Source organism: Podarcis raffonei, chromosome 11 (assembly GCF_027172205.1).
Source record: "Podarcis raffonei isolate rPodRaf1 chromosome 11, rPodRaf1.pri, whole genome shotgun sequence".
In the NCBI taxonomy this organism is placed as follows: Eukaryota; Metazoa; Chordata; class Lepidosauria; order Squamata; family Lacertidae; genus Podarcis; species Podarcis raffonei.
In genome coordinates this window covers 30,922,341-30,940,628 of record NC_070612.1, presented here as the reverse complement: position 1 = coordinate 30,940,628, position 18,288 = coordinate 30,922,341, and the positions used below count along the sequence as shown (strand labels likewise).

Genomic DNA, 18,288 nt, shown 5'->3' with positions numbered 1-18,288 from the left:
CTGGACGGTTAAGTCCAGTCAAAGGTGACTATGGGGTTGCAGCGCTCATCTCGCTTTCAGGCTGAGGGAGCCAGCGTTTGTCCACAGACAGCTTTCCGGTTCATGTGACCAGCCTGACTAAACCGTTTCTGGTGCAACGGAACACCATGATGGAAACCAGAGCGCACGGAAACGCTGTTTACCTTCCCGCCGCAGCAGTACCTATTTATCTACTTGCACTAGTGTGCTTTTGAATTGCTAGGTTGGCGGGAGCTGGGACTGAGCAACCGGAGCTTACCCCGTCGTGGGGATTTGAACCGCTGACCTTCTGATCAGCTAGCCCAAGAGGCTCAGTGATTTAGACCACAGCGCCACCCGCGTCCCTGGCTTTGAAGACCTGCACTCTTTTAAGTATCTTGGCTTGTATGGCTTGAGGTGGACAAAGCTAGTGTGAATGGCAAGAGCTGCATGCATCCTTATCTTATTTCTATCCTGGACTTCAGTCACTGCAAAATAATGGAGTTACTGTCATGAAATCTTACTCAATACTGATCCAGTGTAGATTCCAATGTCTAGTTGGCAGAGTAACAATCTAAACACATTGCAGGATTTAAAAAGACAAAAAAAAAAAAAAAGACCAGAGGCAGAGCTTTACTGTTACTGAAGGCAAATGAGCATAATAGTCACAAATCCAATACATTCAGGATTGGCACAGTCCATAAGAAATCCAGTTGCGGCAGACTTAACTTAAACTTACAGTAACTTACAGTAAGTCTAAACCTTAACACTAAGCATACTATGTACAGAAGGAAAAGAGATAGAAAGAGAAAAGTGAAACCCAGGCTCCTTCTGGCCTTATTTTTATAGTCAGCCTGACCTTGACTGAAAGAGATAACAGGACCAGTTTAAGCCAGCTGTACTCAGCTCCTCTGAAGGAATAACCCAAACATCATGAACCTTCTGCTTGTTTCTTTCACACAGAGAAGCTTCCAGAACCCTCTTGAATTAATTAGAATAGGAAAGATCTCTGCACATCAGATCAATACTTCTGCATTAAGAAATGCAAACTGACAGTTACATCATGTAGCATAATTTGTATTTTTTTACAATCCATGGTGTGTGTGTGCATGCATGCAAGTTAATTGCAAGAGTAAGTCTTAGTGGCATTTACTGCTGCAAAGAGTTACAGTGCCTTTGACTTTCTGTGCAAATCTGGCAGTAGCGATCAAATGATTATGTATACTCCTGTATCCATATAATTTCAAATAATTCTCATGTTCTGTTTCTGTTATCATGGGCAACCACAGTGGTGCCCATATACATTGTTGGACTGTAGCTCCCATTAGCCCCAGCCAGCATAACCATTAGTGAGGGATGTTGGGAGTTGTATCCCAACAACAACTGGAGGGCGCCAGGTTAGTTACCCCTACTCTAGATCTACTGTACAGAGTTAAAAATAAGGTAAAGGTACCCCTGCCCGTACGGGCCAGTCTTGACAGACTCTAGGGTTGTGCGCCCATCTCACTCAAGAGGCCGGGGGCCAGCGCTGTCCGGAGACACTTCCGGGTCACGTGGCCAGCGTGACATCGCTGCTCTGGCGAGCCAGAGCCGCACACGGAAACACCGTTTACCTTCCCGCTAGTAAGCGGTCCCTATTTATCTACTTGCACCCGGGAGTGCTTTCGAACTGCTAGGTTGGCAGGCGCTGGGACCGAACAACGGGAGCGCACCCCGCCGCAGGGATTCGAACCGCCGACCTTTCGATCGGCAAGCCCTAGGCGCTGAGGCTTTTACCCACAGCGCCACCCGCGTCCACAGAGTTAAAAATAGCTGGATGCTAATTGACAGTGTTTATCGGTGTGCTTTAAACTTGGTGACTCACACTAATTATTCATTGCTGCCAGAGGAAGATAAGTGTTAGTAGTTTGCTTCTTTAGGCTCCATTTGTGGTCCTGGAGAGATATAACTTAGTTCTGCACCCTAACATTTGGAGTGAATAGCTTAAAATCGTTTTCAATGAGAACACCTGAAAAACAGAACTGTGTTTCACTGAATTGTAAAGCTATGCAACCCTTACTAAAATGCGCAGTACAATGCAGTAGCTAATGTTAGTATGAAATATTATCCATTTCATAATATGCAGCTAAAGGGAGATGCTTTGGCATTTAGCTGAATGTGTACATTTATTGATCATGAGATTAAAACTGATATACCAAAATTGCTTAGTAAAAAATGGCTAAACTGTTTTTCTCTCTCTTACAGAAACAGACATGTTCTTCTTAGCTATAAGTATGGTAGGAACTGACTTCTCGATGATCAGTCAGCTTTTTCCTCACAGAGCAAGAACAGAGATTAAGGTAAGCACTGAAAAACCCCCAAAATCAATTGAGAAGTGATAATCTGGTTGTGGATCTATCGTTTTATACTGTTCTGTTAAACATTTGCATAGATCATTTCAATTGAGTTTGCTTCTGTATCAGCTAATGATCTGAGAATGGCTTATATAGCATAACTTTCTGTTTTCAGAATAAATTTAAACGTGAAGAAAAGGCCAATGGATGGCGAATAGATAAAGCATTCAGTAAGTATTACCACATGTTTAATCATTTTTTTGGGGGGGGGGAATGGTGTGTGCACTCTAGCAAAACTAAACTAAAATTCCATAACTGTACCTTTTAACAAGAGAAACATTTTGAGTAAAGGGTCTGTTTCATCGCTCTGTTAGATCTCGTTTAATGGTTCTTGATATTCAGTAAATATTATGCTTTTTCTTGGTATTAAGTAGCATCAGGACTACATGTATTTTAAAATACTAATTTATAGTTGCATGAACTTTCAGTGACAAATCCTTTTAGGACAACAGAAGCTCAAGACAAAATTATTACTTTTAGCTGGAATGTTTGTACATAAAATAATCATCTCCCTTTTTTTACAGAAGAAAAAACGCCATTTGACTTTGATTTCTTTACAAAACTCCTTGAGAAGGTCCTGGAAAATGAAAAGAGAAAAAAGGATAAGGATGCTAAATGTCAGCATCAAAAAGAAAAAAATCCCAGTGAGAAAAAAACACTCAAGAAAAAGCGAAAAGGTATTTCTAAGTACTTAAATGTATTAAGGAGTAAAAGTAAATCCTATTTATTATTAAACTTCTCTTCTAAGATCTGATGGACCCACCATTTTGCATACCCTTCTGTGTGCAATGTTAGATTTGTCAGTGTAGACCAGGGGTTGGCAATTTTTTTTAGCTGCAGGCCGGTCCACTCTCCCTCAGACCTGTGGCAGGCTGGAGAAGCATCACCGGGGGAGGGGGGGGAGCTAGAAGAAGAGGCGAGGGCGGAAAGTAGTCCTCCTTCCCACCCCCCAGCCGCTGCGCTTACCTTCCCAGGGGCTGCTGCTGCCCCCACTACCACTGCCACCGCCGCAGCTGCTTCTCATGGGTAGGCAGAGGGAGTTCGTTCGCTCTGCTCTCTGGCCCACAGGAGCACCAGGGCGGCGACGGCTGAGGAAGATGAGCGGCACAAAAGGGCTGGCTCCGGAGAGGGGCTGCTTAAAATGGCACCCAGCCAGCTCAGCCCAGCCCCCTTCCTCCTCTAGGCAGGGCAGAGAGAAGCCAGGAGGAGGCGCCGCCGTGATGTGTGGGAGGGAGGGAGGGAGGGGGAATGGAATGTTGCAGAAAAAAATATGGTGCAGCCTGAATGAACAGAATCCCCACGCTGATCCACGGACAGTCCATGAGCTGGATCCTGAAGGCAATTGGGCCTGATCCAGCCCCCGGGCCTTAGTTTGCCAACCCCTGGTGTAGACAGTACTGCACTCTAGAAAGCCTTTCCAAAGGCTTGATTGGCAATGAAGGCTGCAAAAACACTTTGCCTTACAGGCATTTCACATAATGCATGTTTGATTGTTGCTTTTTTCAATGGTAGAATTAGTTTTGTTTTGATTTCTTTCACTGTTTTGACAGGTCTAGGGCTTGTTCTGTCATATCCTTGGGTTTTTATTTTAATTTAATATTACCATCTTGAATAGTTTTGATTGGAATATGTCACATGCATAGTCACATTGGGTGATATCTAATGGTGCCCATCTGCCGGCAGAAAAAAACTTTGGCTTCTCCTTCTCCGTATAGACCTTATGTTCTGGGACACATTTGGTTGGTTGGATAGATTTGCTGCAGAGAAGGAGAGGTCCCATTCTGCTATGTTGCATTTCTCTTATTTTCATATAATATTGGCGTGTGTGTGGAATTAAGACTTTTCCTCACAGCTAAAACTGTCTTTGGGGATGGAGGGAAGGAGGACTGATGGAAGGGAAAGCAGAATACGTTGAATAGTCTTATATGGAGGAAGTAGAATTCTATTTTTGTTCTTGGGATTTTGAAAAAAAGCTTTTTGGTATTTTTTTTTAGCTTCCTTGTTGAGAATTGTCTTGCTGTAGGTATATTTACATTGTATACTTTGATAGCTAAAGTTGTCAATGGACAAGCAAACCATGGTCAGGATGACCCGCAGAATGCCAGAATTTCTGATGCAGAAATGGAAGTGGACGCTGGCACAGCCGAAAAAGAGAACGAAGAATCTCCTAGCATTTTGGAACAGGCAGACGGGCAGACAGTTACTGAATCAGTGATGGTAAAAAAGAAGAGAAAAAGGAAGAAAAAGGATTCTGAACAGGAGGCAGAGAATCTTCCTGACGAAAGAACTATTTCTGCAGAAGTGGCTGAGGGAGAAAAAACTAGAAAGAAAAGTAAGAATCTATAAATTGTTGCTACTATGTCACAGTGTGCATGTGTGCTGATTTTGCTAATCTTATTCCAGATGCTAAACTATTTATTGCAAGATAAAACAGCCTTAGTAACATAACCAGATTTAATAATCCCTCAACTGAAGCTCATTTACTTCATCTTAATGACAAGTGTACAGCATAAATAGAGATGATTTTCATATTGAATTTGAGACTACTTTAAAACCTGTATGTAACAAAATGGCTTGATGTGCACCTGCAAGTAGTTGGATACAATATGTGTTGTATTCCCAAAGATTTGTAGGCTGTGCAATTGCACATCATTGTTCTTTATTTCAGGGTCAATTATGAAAAGCGAGTTTTATAATGGTTTATGATGAATTGTTGCCATAGTCACAAGAATATAGCCACTTGAAGTTATTTTATTAATTTATTTTTCATTAATTTTTATGTCATTTATTCCATTAAGTATTTTCAGGAACTGTTGCCATAGTTAAAGTGCCATATTAATAATTATAAGAAATAATGAAAGATTCAGCTTACCGTTAAATAAACTCCATATACTGACTGGCATTAGAATGGCTGGGTTAGGGAGGACGTTGTGTAATTTTATTTTTCCTTCCTGTTAACTTAAATACATGATTAATGCTTTGTGACAGTGAAAAATCACAGATCACTTTAGGAAATTGCACTTCTTTCACACTAGAGTCCTTCCAGTAAAGGAAACCAGTAAATTAAATGCTCTTCATCAGATCCACTGAATAGAGTGCAATAGAATTAACTGGATCTGGTAGGAAGAAGCTTTAATTAAAAGTATATTAGTTATTCAAAATCATCCTGCCTGCCCATAACAAATAGACCAGTGGTGTAACTGAAATTTACTTTGGGGTGGGTGGGGAGGAAATGACCAAAGATCAATTTGAGAAAATGGGAATGAAACACAGAAAATACTGAAATGTAGTGCTTTTGAAAATTGCCACCTGGATAGTAATTTCAAAGAAAAAAGTTAATGTGGAAGCAACCAGAGGCTCTGTCTTTTAAGTGTGTTTGCGTGGTAATTGCTTCAGTGGACATATAATGTTCAACAATACATTGTCAGGAAAAAATCTACCATCTAATGTGGAGATAAATGGCACAGAAGAAATTGGTGAGGAACTGGAAGTCCCTGATGAAGAAACGCCTGCCAAAACTCTTCCATCTGTTGAAGAAGACCCACAGGTGGATGAAGAGACAGAGGGAGACCTTGGTTCAACTTTATCTGGGTAATAAGATATATTATCTTGGCAGAATTATATGAAGAAGCCTTGATACAAAGTATAAATATAACATCTTTATTACTTCCTTTCCAAAAGTCCCCTAAAGGTTCCCTGCATTGCTGTGTTACATAGAGCCCATTTCATTTGCCACTCAGATGTGGCTGACAAATCTGCCTTAATTTTCTTTATATGGAGCTATTGAGTCTTTTATATACAGAAACAAACATTTTTTTTGTTTGGAGAGTGCATAGGAGCATTCAAAACAAATGTCATAACTTGCTTTCTCTTTGGGCTGGGAGAAAGATAGCACACCTCTATAGAATCTCATAGGCAAATATTGAATAACTGCAGAGTGCTGTGAACTTCTTTTTACTTGCTATCTGTGTGTGAGCAGCGGTCTTCTGCTTGAACAATGTGGCTTCATCTTCTTTCCCCCCACCTGTAGTCCCCTGCCCCATGCAGCCCCACATTTGCTCTGAAAGGTTGCAGGGGGAAGAGAATTGGAAGGCCTATTGTGTGAGCAGAAGTGTGCTTGTACAATGCTGAATTTTGCCTTCAGATACAAAGTTTGAGTATTGGAGGGGGTTCTTTGATAGGACGTTACAGTGCAGTCCTCTTTTCGCTTATCAATCACTTTGAGCAAGCCTCTATCTCAGTTAGCACAGCTGTTGAAAGACAAAAGTAAGAGACAAGAATCTGCCATGAGCCTATGGGGTAGAGTAGGAAAATCATTAATGCTTTCTTCATATTCTTCTTACTTTTCCAGTATTCAGAAAGGTAATGAATTCCTAGACATTGATTCTGGAGAAGCAGATGATTCAGATGCGAGTTCTGAGCACCATGTTGGGCAGCCTTCAGAGTCTCAGATGTCTCTCAAAACAAATAAAGAAGGTGTTGAAGAAAACAGTGCAGCGAAGGTAAACAATATTTACATGCGTTTCTAGCCTACTTCCTATTTCAAAGAAACAACTCATAAAAATAAAACCCACAAGAAGGCACTGAATGCCACACTTAAGGTTTCTGTTCTGATTTGGCATAGATTCCTGCATACGGATATTGCTTTTGGATATGGGCTATTACGTACAGAACAGGGTGGGGGAGGTAGTGCATTGAAGACACGGCACCTGCATTTGCAGGCCTGCTACCAGATAAGGGGGTGTTATCACCTCTGATAGCTTATTTGGACAAGAACTCATACCAGATATTCTGGGAGCTCACTGATCGTTTCCCATTTCTTTGTTCTGGATTTGTTCTTTCGGGTAAAACAACTCAGAATGAGTGGAGGACCAGCTGGGTGAGGAACTGTTTCAGCCTTCTTCTTCTTCTTCCTCCCAGTTATTTGCCCACTTAAAATTGCCTTCGTCTCAAATGCCTTTTTCCCTTGAGGAAAAACAAATAAAACTAGAACCTGTTTCCCTTGGGGAGAAAAGCAGCCTGGGAGAGGAGGCAATTCTAAGAGATGACTTAGGTGAGGAGGAAAGGATTAAGCAGTCATCAACCCACATGGGGAAAACATTCATGTCCACCCAGAGAGTGCCTGCTATTTGTTCAGTGGGGGAGATGCACAGCAGTCTGCAAAGATTTTTGCTTCGTATGCACAAGCTGTAAAAGCTTCTGACACATTATCATCATCATCACTATTACTGTATTTATGTATTTATATATTACATTTATATACCACCTTTATCTTCCAAGGAGCTGAAGGTGGTGTACTTGGGAGCTGACTGAAATTCTACTTTGGTTCAATTTCCCCCCAGAGAGTGAGAGAACAATATGTGGGGTTCCCCCACCTTCAACCATGACACACTCATGAAATTCTCATCAGTGTTCACTTCTGTTTTGTAGAGAAGTCAGCTTAGTGGGTAGAGGTTCTTGCTCCCGGGCATAGCCTCTCCCTTAATCATTAAAGAAGCCAGGACCATAAGATCATACTAACTGTTCTGATTGCCTTGCAGAATGATGTAGCAGACTTAGATCAACCAGATGAAAATACAGCCTTTCCAAGTTGTACTGATGAGCTTATGTGAGTAAAATAATTGGATGTGATTCCCATTTCCCCACATATAATGAAACTAATCCTATAACCTGATTTGGGGGTGGAGGAGGCTTTCAAACAAGTTTGGAGTTCAGGTGATCTCTCTATGGATAAAGTAGGAAGGAGGGTCATGTCTATGATCTCATAACTCCTATTCCTGGTTCTCAGCCTTGCTTTTAATTTATTACATGGGCTTGGTAAAGTTGGTCTGGAGATTTTAGAAAAGAAAACTCACTACTATTTGAAGTGAATAAAATAACAGAAAAGAGGTGGAAAATATATGATGGGTGTGAGGTCTATTTGCCTAAAGGAATCTGTCTTTTTAATTCCATATTTGCTTTTCTAGAGTGCAATCCTATGTATGTAGATTCAGAAGTAAGTCTTTTTGAGTTCAGTGGGGCTTACTTCCAGGTAAGCACATAGGAATGGAACCTATTCACCTTCCTACAAAGGTGTGGCATTGGAATATAATGTTCCTTTTGGTCGGTGAACTAACAAAGGCTTTGTCACAGAGACTTTATAGACCTTGTGAATACCTAAAATCCTCTGAATACCTGTTGCTGGAATTCACAAGTGACAAGAGTGCAGTTGTGCTCAGGTCTTGCTTGGAGGTTTCCCATAGACATTTGGTTGACCCCTGTGACAACAAGATGTGAGAGTAGATGTGACTTGTCTAATCCAGCAGGGCTCTTTGTATGTTCCTATTTCTGTTTCTTAATGTTTATAGTAGTAGATCCTCTGTTGTGCAAGATTGAAATACATAGTTTGAATCCAAAGGTATGAGTATTGTTTAAGTGGCAAGTCTTAGATTTTTACCAATTTTTCCATCCTGCAGAAAATTTCTAGGCTGCATTGCATGCCTTTCTGGAAACTCCTGTTACACTCAGAAGTGGCTTTTGAGACACAGGGGGCTTCAGCAGGAAGTGACTGGCAGGAAAATATAACAGATGGCACCACCACTTCTACATCCCATAATAAATTATGTTAACTGAGACAGTTGGTGATGGACTAGATTTGTGTCTCTTGGAAAATATAAATATATTCAATTTAACTTCAGGGAAACGGATAGAGCAGCTATTGAAAAGCCCACAGTGAAAGGACAGCTACAGAGACTTGCATCAGAACCGTCAGAAGAAAAAGAACTTCCAGTTAATGACACATCTGAGGGCAAGATTTCTCTTTCAGAGGTTCTGGTTGCTGCAGAAAAGGTATGGGACTAAATAATTTTAAATTAATACAAGCTTTTCTTGTCTCTTCTGTGCACATGGAAGCTATTTTAATTTCACAACCCAATCCTGTTATTCAGAGGGCTCAGGAAATTGGCTGCATTGTTGCACACACCCCTGTTGTTGTTATTTCAATTTGTATACTGCATTTTATCAAAAGATCCCAGGGTGATGGACAGCATTAAGGACACATTTTATGGAACATAATTGTCAGGGAACTGCCATCGGAGCCAGAGGGAGAGGGAGGGCTCCAGAGGGATTCCGGAGAGCGTCCCGGGAGGGAGAGAAGCAGCACATCTTCTGGGGAAGGAAATCAGCGTAGCACCAGTGGAGAAGGGGGCCAGATGGGGGAATCGGCGAGGTGGCTCCATGACTCCTCGCCGGGGACCAGCGGGGAGAGCACGGGTGCTCCGCTGCCCACACCCTCCCTGCGCAGAAGGCTTCCGCGCAGGGAGAGTAGGCGGAGACTAGGCGTCAAAGAGCTTCTTTGCTGGAAGAAGTTCAAGAAACGCCCACTGACGGATTCTGCCAGCGATTGAGACAGCCACGGGCGAGTGGCTGTCCAGACAGAAAGGGTTCATTCAGTCAACCCAGCCAGGTGTGGCGCCGATTTACGACGAGCAACCCCTAGAACCATTACAATAATAATAAAAACATAATACAAAGCACAATAATAGACAGCATAATGATAATAACTCTTATGTAAGTTCTTTATGTCTCTTTCGTTTAGAGTTCTGTGCAAGATACGACTGCTAACATAACTGGACCTACCATAGAGCAAACAGACAGAGCAAGCAATGATGTGGCAAGTGAATCCCAGTAAGTATATGTAAAGTAGAAAGACTGAAAAGTATGGCTTACAGTGTGCATCACTTCACCACTTACTGTATTCAGGTGTGGTGAAGGAAGCAGCTCCTGATGGTGCCTACAGAATGTCATCTCCTAATCAGACATTGTAAGAACTACTTGGAGTTAAGCAGTTTACACTGATCTGTGTTTCTTTGGGATAGAAGAAGAGGTGACATTGTGGAGCAAAGTCTTGCTTTGATACTGAACCAAATCTATCCTTTTTAGAGATGAGTCAAATAGGACCAAACTTTAACCATAACAGAGCATTAGGCATAACTGTTGTAATGAGTGGAAACTAAAAACAGAACTTTTCACAATTTCTTTTTGGATTTTTTGCATTTGAAATCACTGGGACATTTTAGGGAAGGGAGGGGGAATCTGGTCCCATTCCCGATGTTGTTGGACTATAGCTCCCATCATCCCTGAGCATTGGCTTTGCTGAGTGGCGCCGATGGGAGTTGTAGCCCTACAAAATCTGGAGGGCCGCAGGTTTTCCGTCTCTGTTTTGGAGAGAATAAATAATTGTTCTTATAAGTTATTTGCAGGTTTTGCCTAAAGAGTGTTGGGATTATAATTTTTTCTCTCTGTGTGTTTCCAGAGACACTCAAAAAGGTCCTGTAGTGAGAGGCCGTCGGCAGAAACCTAAACCTAATATATTGAAAGTGTCCAGCAGAAAAGAAGCACCTCTCCGGGACAAGCCTGAAAAGCCAGAGGCTAATGAAACAGTAGGAAAGGTATTCTCTATGTTAGATTTAATTCTCCCCTTACCCTGCTCCTGCAATTTGGGAAATTAGGAAAATAACCCTCTATTATTATTATTATTATTATTATTATTATTTATTAATTAGTGATTTTTAACTCCATGTAAAGGATTATGTTGGTTGTTTTCTATAGTAGCTTTCTGCCACGTTATTAACTACCATTAACTACTATTATTTTAAAAATGTATACTCCCCTTATTTTATGCGTATTCCTCAGAACAATGACCAGCATGATGCACTCGGTATCATCGCAGAGGAGACTGCAGAAAAAGATTGCCAAGTTTTAGATACTGAATCTCTGTAAGTATGTTTATTCAAGTTTATTCTATAATTTATAGGCTGACCGTTAGAGTTACCCCACAGCAGGTTGCTCACAACATATTACAAACTGTAAAATTGTTCTACAAAACACAATACGAGTAAAACATAATAGCAGCAGAAGTTAAAAACAGTATCAGAGAATTAAGCAGATTCAGATAAGCTGGTCTCTAACCATGTCATACTTTAAAGACCAAAGCCAGCACCTTGGATTGGGCCTAGAAATTAATAGGCAGCCACTGTAGTTGGCGCAGAATAGGTGTGAGATTATTGGAACACTTAGTTCTCATAACTTTTCTTACTACTGCTTTCTGTACCACCTGAAGTTTCCAGACAGTCTTTAAGGGCAGACTAGTGTAGAGCACATTACAGCAATCCAACTTGGAGGTAAGAAAAGCGTGTATTACAGAGACAATGTCTGCTTTCTCTGGATAAAGCCACAGCTGGTACACCACTCCTGTTTTTATTATACAACTATGCCTGTTTATATACTGTTGTTGTTGTTGATGATGATGATTATGGTGATGATATACCTTTGGCTTATTCATAGGGGGAGAGTTGATCCTCCATGGTGACAAGCTTCTAAAATTCGAAGTGGCACCTGTAATTGGTTCAAATAACAACCAGGTTCAATTACATTATGAAATGAAGGATCTTTGCAATGTTTAATACCCCCTAATTCTTTTCCTCCCTGAAATCATTGTTCTTTCAGGACTAGTAAGAAATCACAAGAAAGCAGCAAGCAGGTTGTCTTGAAACCTGCGCCATTAGCAAGGGGACGAATACAGAGGCCCAAGCCAAATTTAGGAAGGGTTGCTAGAAAGCCAGAAGAGCCAGCAAGAAACACGGAGGCAGAAGAAGAAAAGGCAACTGATGCGGCCATTGAATCATCTGAGAAGATTCGGATACAAGCTGAATATAACAGCCATGAACTCCTAACTGTTACCACAGTAAGTCCCACAGCCCGCTTGCTACTGTACATAAAACATTATGTGAGCACTTGACATTTTGGATGAATTAGATTCCAGCCAGTAAACATTTATGTTTCTTATAAACCAGTTAGTCTAAAAGGTGTCAGAGCACTCGTTTTGTTAATATAGATGGTAAGATCACATCTAAGTACTCAAAATCTTTCCATATTATATTTTTCCTGGAACCCCACACCCTTTCCGCCCCCTTTAATTTTTTTTAGCCACATGCATAAAATTGAATGCGCACAAATTACATGTGAGGAAGTTGCAGGCTTACTATACATACATACTAGATCTTTAATTCAGAATTCTGGAAAATGGGCTTCCTGCTGATGTAGAAGATGTACACTGTAGGTGCACAGGGCATTCTATCCCTACTTTAGCAGACAATGTACAAAACTTTCTTATGTTTTTGGGACTGGGACCTATATTTGAAAACATTCAAGAGCACAGCATTATTTTGCTTAAATAAGATGTAATCCGGTCCAGAAAATAACATGTGCACATATTGGTTTTGGTACCCAAGTTAAAGCTTGCCTTCTTTTTTCCAGATGTAATCCTCAATAATTCAAAACATATGTTTTGTTGTGCTAACTGTATTAGTAAGAAAGGGCAGCACACTTTTGAATTGCATTGACTTCATGCATAGAAGAATCCTAAGCAGCGTGAAAGCTTACTGCTTTATCATACCAAAGCAGTCTAGTACATTAGCAATTTTGACACCCCCAGTACCAGTGTAACCTTTTTTTTGGCAACTATTATTTTTAACTGTTATTTCCTTTTATATTGGTATTAATTTCTTAAGTTAATGCAGGCTAAAGGCTTAAAAGAACACTTGTTCTCGTCTAAGTATACACTAGCTGAATGTCTTCAGATTATTTTCTTTATGAACTCTTACACGTTGGATGTTTCAGAGAAGTTTAATTTGTTTCCTAGGAGGCAGCTAGTTATGAAGCTGACATTCCCCACTGTGATGTCTTAGAAGACAAAGCTGTTGCCAGTGCTGAGAAAGTGCTTTTGACACACACAATCCAATCTCCTGTAAAGGCACTCTTCGAATGTGAGAGCCATGAATTTAAAAATGTGTTTCCATCAAGTGATAAAGTGGAGGACGTGAAGGATCTTGCTACCAGGTAAGGTTTCTTATTTTGAAGGTAAAGAATAAGGGGCACAATGCCATCTTCTTAATGGAAAAGAATGCATACTGACATATGTATATGTTTGTGGCAAATACATTGTGCAGGCACTCCCCCCGCCCCCAACGCACATTCCACTCGGGTTCAACCGTGTTTACGTGCGTTGCCACAAAATAAAAAATAGCGCCAAAATGGTGTGAAAAGAATGGCAGAGAACTGGAGAGCGGTGAAAAACAACTTGCATGACTGCTGTGAGTGTCTCGCTGCCTCCACCCACTCATCCTTCTTGGCTTTCTTCTTCCTGGCCGCCAGAGCCATTGTGTGTGGGGTGCTCTGTGCTTCCCCCTGCCTGCCCACCTACCTGTGCCTCACTTGTCAATTTTGTTCCTTGAGCAGGATCTGAGAGTCCCTCTGCCCTCTGACTGCCATCACCCTCTCCCTCGCCGCCCCACAAGCAGGCGGCAACATTATTTATTGGGGTATGAATGAGAACATCTGTTGCCTGCATGATAATTATAGGAATTGTCCTTAGTAATTGAAACATGTGCAAAGAGTGTAAGTGAGCACATATTCATGTGGGTTGTGGTGTTGTATTGAGCAACACTGTGTTGATTGGTTTTTTTCGTTGCTCCTGAGATTTTAAAAAGGAAAACAAAATCACACACCCTTTCTTGCTTACTTAGAAGTTATAGAAGTCCTGTTGGCTTTTCTTTATCCAACAGCGATTCCAATTTTGTACAAGAAGAAAAAGAAAATTCTGCTGAAGTAGAGCCATCTTTGAAAAGTCTAAAGGAGAACACAGAAAAGGCGGCAGAAACAGAGGAATTAATGCAAGCAGAAAAAGAAATGCTTACAAATGAACATAAGACTGACTCTAGAGAAAATACCAGGAGTGAAGGCAGCAAGTCCTCTAATCTGGGTGTAAGGCTTATTTTTAATTCTGGTACTTTGTTCTTGATAATTTAATAGCTTCAGGTTGCTGTATCGTTTGCTCCTGAAAGTACCTATGAATTCGCTTTCATAATAAAACATTAAACATTAAATTACACTTAATACTGTGATTTGTAGAATGCCCTGTGTGGGACAAATGGTGTATTGGCAGTCACTTTGCATGTTGTTTCCTATGAGATCACTTGTTGACCTTAGGCCATATATGAGATACTTGCAGTTTAATTTCAGGAGCACAGTGTCACTATTTTTTCCTTAAAAAAACCCAGGAGTTCCTGGCATTGTATGGCAAATCATTCTTGAAACTCAATCATGAAGGATTTCTTTGAGAAGGATGTCCATGTCCAAAGACATTAAGATGACTTTCTTAATTTGGGGTTGTTGTTGTTTTTTAAAGTCACATAGGGACAGGCTTGTAGTAAACTGCATGGACTGTTTACAAAGCTTAAGTGAATATCAGATTCTTAAAATGACTGAGAGTTAGTAGAACAGTTCAGCTGGTTTAATGCCACTTTCCCCCTTGCTGATGTTGCATTACTTCCCTGTACAAGAACTGAAAAATATTACCCTGTATGTTATAATAGAACAAGCTGTTGATAGTCTTGTGTTGTACTTGGATTCCCTGCCTGATTTGTGTGTGTGTTTTTCCTTGAACTTTATAATTGAACTGCATGCATTTTGCACCAGGTATTGAACATTCTGATAATATATTTTAGGAAACTATAGCATGCGTAATCCTGCCACCGTCACTTTTGTCAGAGGGGAACTCTGCAGATACTCAAGAAGCAGCTGCAACAAATGAGACCGACTTGTCTCCCCCAAGCCATTCTGACTTCAAAAGTAGTGATCCAAGTGAAGTTTTATCATCCCCAGATATCCAAGAAAAGATTACAGTTGGGTAAGGATCTATCAGCTTTTAAATAGCTTTATCAGTTGGAAATCCACTTTCCCCCCTTTACAGGTCTGCTGATTTGAAACATAGGTTGAAAAATATCTATTCATTTGATATGTTGATAGATGTTGGAGATAATGGATTTTCCTTAACTGTAAATGAGATGCAATAACAATATCCAAAATTAAACCTTGTTTTCCATCCTTCTGTGATGGAGCTATTGCCAGAACAGGTTTGGGGCCAGGGACACACAAGCAGCCTTGCCACGGATTGGTTTATTCCCTCTAACTGATCACTGCAGTACCATTTCTGGGGATTTCCTGATCTTCAGGAGTAACTGTTCAGAGGTGGAACAAGGTGCTGCAGCAGTGTAGGCATGGACCATGGTTCTCTGCATCTAAGCTGAATTTAACTAGGGAATCCATGGGAAAGCAATGAATGTGTGATTACTGAAGATGAAAGCAAGATAACACCACATAATTAAATTTACTGATGAACTGAAAAGAAAATTATTTCGATTGGTTGATTGAGTTTACTTACGTGCCACTTTTCCACTATGAACTGTGTCAGAATTTGACAGCCACAAAAGGCATATGTTGGGAAGGGCAATGATGGTAAGTCTCTCCCTCAGCCTTGTGGAAGTACCGAATGCAGGTTTTATTGCACTTGTAGAAGTGCACTAGTTACCATTAATCTGTGAAACATGGGATAAATTATTTAACCTATGGATGTAGTTTTGTTACATGTGTGTATCAGTAGTGATGTATCTGATGAGAATGATTTTAACTGCCATATGTGCTGCTTTGGGTCTCCCCTCCAGCAAACAGAGCACTGTTCCGCCAACACCTTTTCTCAGAGGCAGATTCCAGAGACCGAAACCTAACATAGGAAGGGCAGTTGGAAGGAAAGAAACACCATCTCTAGGAAATGAAGCAGCAGCAGCAGCTGGAACTGAGAAATCAGAACTGCAGAAACATGGACCTTCCAGAACTCTCCCTGCAGTAGTAAGTTAAGAAAAGGGCCAGACTTTCTTTAGTAGTAAAGACATTTCAAATTCAAGAGAGATTTTGTTTCTATATTTTTGCAAATACAGTGTAAAGTTGAGACCATCATTGCTAAAATGGTTCCATGTTTTGATGTTTATATTGCTTCTTATTGCCAGCCTCAGTTAAAGAGTGACAGAAAAAAATTACCTGCTGAAGGCTTGGAGAACAGATTGGTAGACATGGAGAAAGTGATTCAGGAAGACCCTCAAGCACCCAGTACCTCTCAGAATATTTCAGATCAATATCCCAGGTGTGTGTTCTTCAATAAGGTCTTGTTAGCTTGTCCCAAACTCCCTTTATTATGTGTGCATGACTTTACGAATCCTCCATATTTTTAAGAGTGCAGTTCTTCTCTGCTGGGACCCCAATGGGGATAACTTTTCTTATGCCCTCAAGGTGGTGATGCTCAGGTTTTGATAATACAGCAAGAGGAAAAACAAAGGGGGTTCTGCTGTGACACAGAGTAGGCAAAGGTTCTCTAATTAAACCATCAGTTAGCTATAGGAGAGCTTTGGGTTAGTGCACTCCCACCAGTAGCCACTAGAGGGCACACAGTGATAAGAAAAAGGCAAAACAGGCCCTCCTTAACTGGGGGGAAAGGGAGTCCTAGGTTAGAGTTCCGCCTTTCCCTTTTCTTGTGTGCGCTCGCCTTGGGCTTTCTGGAGCTCTCTGCTTCCTTCCTTGCTTGGGCAGCTGCTAAAACCTGTATCTGCTTCCTAAAGTCTCCCACCTGCTCCCTCATCACCCAAGGCTATCAAAGCATGTTTGAATGACCATTTATCCTCCTACACACTTTGGGCGATTCCACACCCTCCTTTCTGTTCTAGCTGCAACTGTTTTTCTCAGGTGTGGAGAGTATTGACTTGAGACAAGGACTCAGCTAGCATGGGGCACAGCTCTGGCAGAACCCCAATACACTTTCTTTCCAACTGCAGTTTCCTAGGTCTGAATTCGGGAAATGGCAGTTGTTGCAAACCACAGAGTCAGATTTCCTCTCCTGCTTCTTTGTAGAAAAGATGAATGATCCTGGACCCTTTTCAGCATATTAGGTCTGAATGTAGCCATTCAGCTCTTAGGCAGTTACTTTACTTCCTCTGGTTAAGTTTGCTCTTTCTCACGCTAGAACTGCCACTGAGAGAGAAGCAGTTGGTCAAGTGGGGAAATCTGTGAATTTATTAATTAAGAATATTTCTAAGCTAAATTTTAGGGTGGAGCCATCTTCCCTTCCTCAGTAAAACTGTAAACAACAACAATTGAAAACAGTTAAAACAATTGTAGCGCTGGCTTTGTAGCTGGTGCTTCAGCCAGGAGATATAGCTTGGCTGCAGATGCAGAGGTCACAAGACTACTGCTGCTCTCAGCTGCTGAGGCTGGCTTGCCTAATGGTGAGAGGCTCAGCATGTGCAAGGCTAGCAAGGGGAGGGGGAGTAGCTGTAGGTGGTGAAAGGACTAAAGTCTCCTCCCCTCTTCCCTGTTTGGCTTTTGCCACAAACAGCACTCCCTTGGTTCTTGGGCCTGTTGAATCACTTCAGTAACATTTTCTCCTTTTGTGGGATAGGGAAAAACCAACTTCCCAAGAGAATAAGCCATGTACTATCAAACCAGCTCAGCTGGTGAGAGGTCGATTCCAGAGAGTCAGGCCGAACCTTGGAAGAATGAATGACAAGAAAGAAGACCCTGTGTCAGAGAGCGTTACTGCTCTAATTGAGGGAGACATAGAAAAAACAGAGATGACCAAGGAAAGCGATCTGCACCCGCCTTCAGAGGTTAGCCACACACTTTAGTTTTCTTTCATTTAAGCACAGCTTTACCTGTCCCAACATTGTGGAAGATGCTGCTGTTTTTCCGGTTCATTTTTGGGCAGGTGAGGGAGCAGAGGGGTCTGCATTAGGAAAGGGGCCACAGAAGCAAAATAGCTCTGGCCCACATTCTTGGATAATTGACCATTTTTCTTGCGAAGGCTTTATGGAGTTTTTCCTGCATATCTTTTTCTGTTGTATATTTTAAATTAATTGTGTTTTTGAACAACGAACCTACTTGTGTCACCTTAAAGACTCATAAATTTACTGTGGGATGAAGTTTATATGAGCCAGAAAAGCCAAACTTAAACTCCTACAGCAATGATAATTCA

The 18,288-nt window shown here is 41.2% G+C and overlaps 1 protein-coding gene across 1 annotated transcript in view; it reads left to right on the top strand.

The window, feature by feature from the left end:
• BDP1 (B double prime 1, subunit of RNA polymerase III transcription initiation factor IIIB) overlaps positions 1-18,288 on the top strand; it is a 47,995-nt gene that overhangs the window by 6,820 nt on the left and 22,887 nt on the right. Inside the window, exons 7-24 of the mRNA XM_053409130.1 lie at positions 2,242-2,336; positions 2,506-2,560; positions 2,915-3,067; positions 4,441-4,722; positions 5,819-5,981; positions 6,742-6,892; positions 7,931-7,998; positions 9,068-9,218; positions 9,967-10,055; positions 10,684-10,819; positions 11,064-11,146; positions 11,877-12,114; positions 13,072-13,268; positions 13,994-14,192; positions 14,936-15,117; positions 15,932-16,115; positions 16,274-16,407; positions 17,716-17,923. Coding sequence (XP_053265105.1) covers positions 2,242-2,336; positions 2,506-2,560; positions 2,915-3,067; positions 4,441-4,722; positions 5,819-5,981; positions 6,742-6,892; positions 7,931-7,998; positions 9,068-9,218; positions 9,967-10,055; positions 10,684-10,819; positions 11,064-11,146; positions 11,877-12,114; positions 13,072-13,268; positions 13,994-14,192; positions 14,936-15,117; positions 15,932-16,115; positions 16,274-16,407; positions 17,716-17,923 — 2,768 coding nt within the window. The remainder of the gene's footprint in view (positions 1-2,241; positions 2,337-2,505; positions 2,561-2,914; positions 3,068-4,440; positions 4,723-5,818; positions 5,982-6,741; positions 6,893-7,930; positions 7,999-9,067; positions 9,219-9,966; positions 10,056-10,683; positions 10,820-11,063; positions 11,147-11,876; positions 12,115-13,071; positions 13,269-13,993; positions 14,193-14,935; positions 15,118-15,931; positions 16,116-16,273; positions 16,408-17,715; positions 17,924-18,288) is intronic.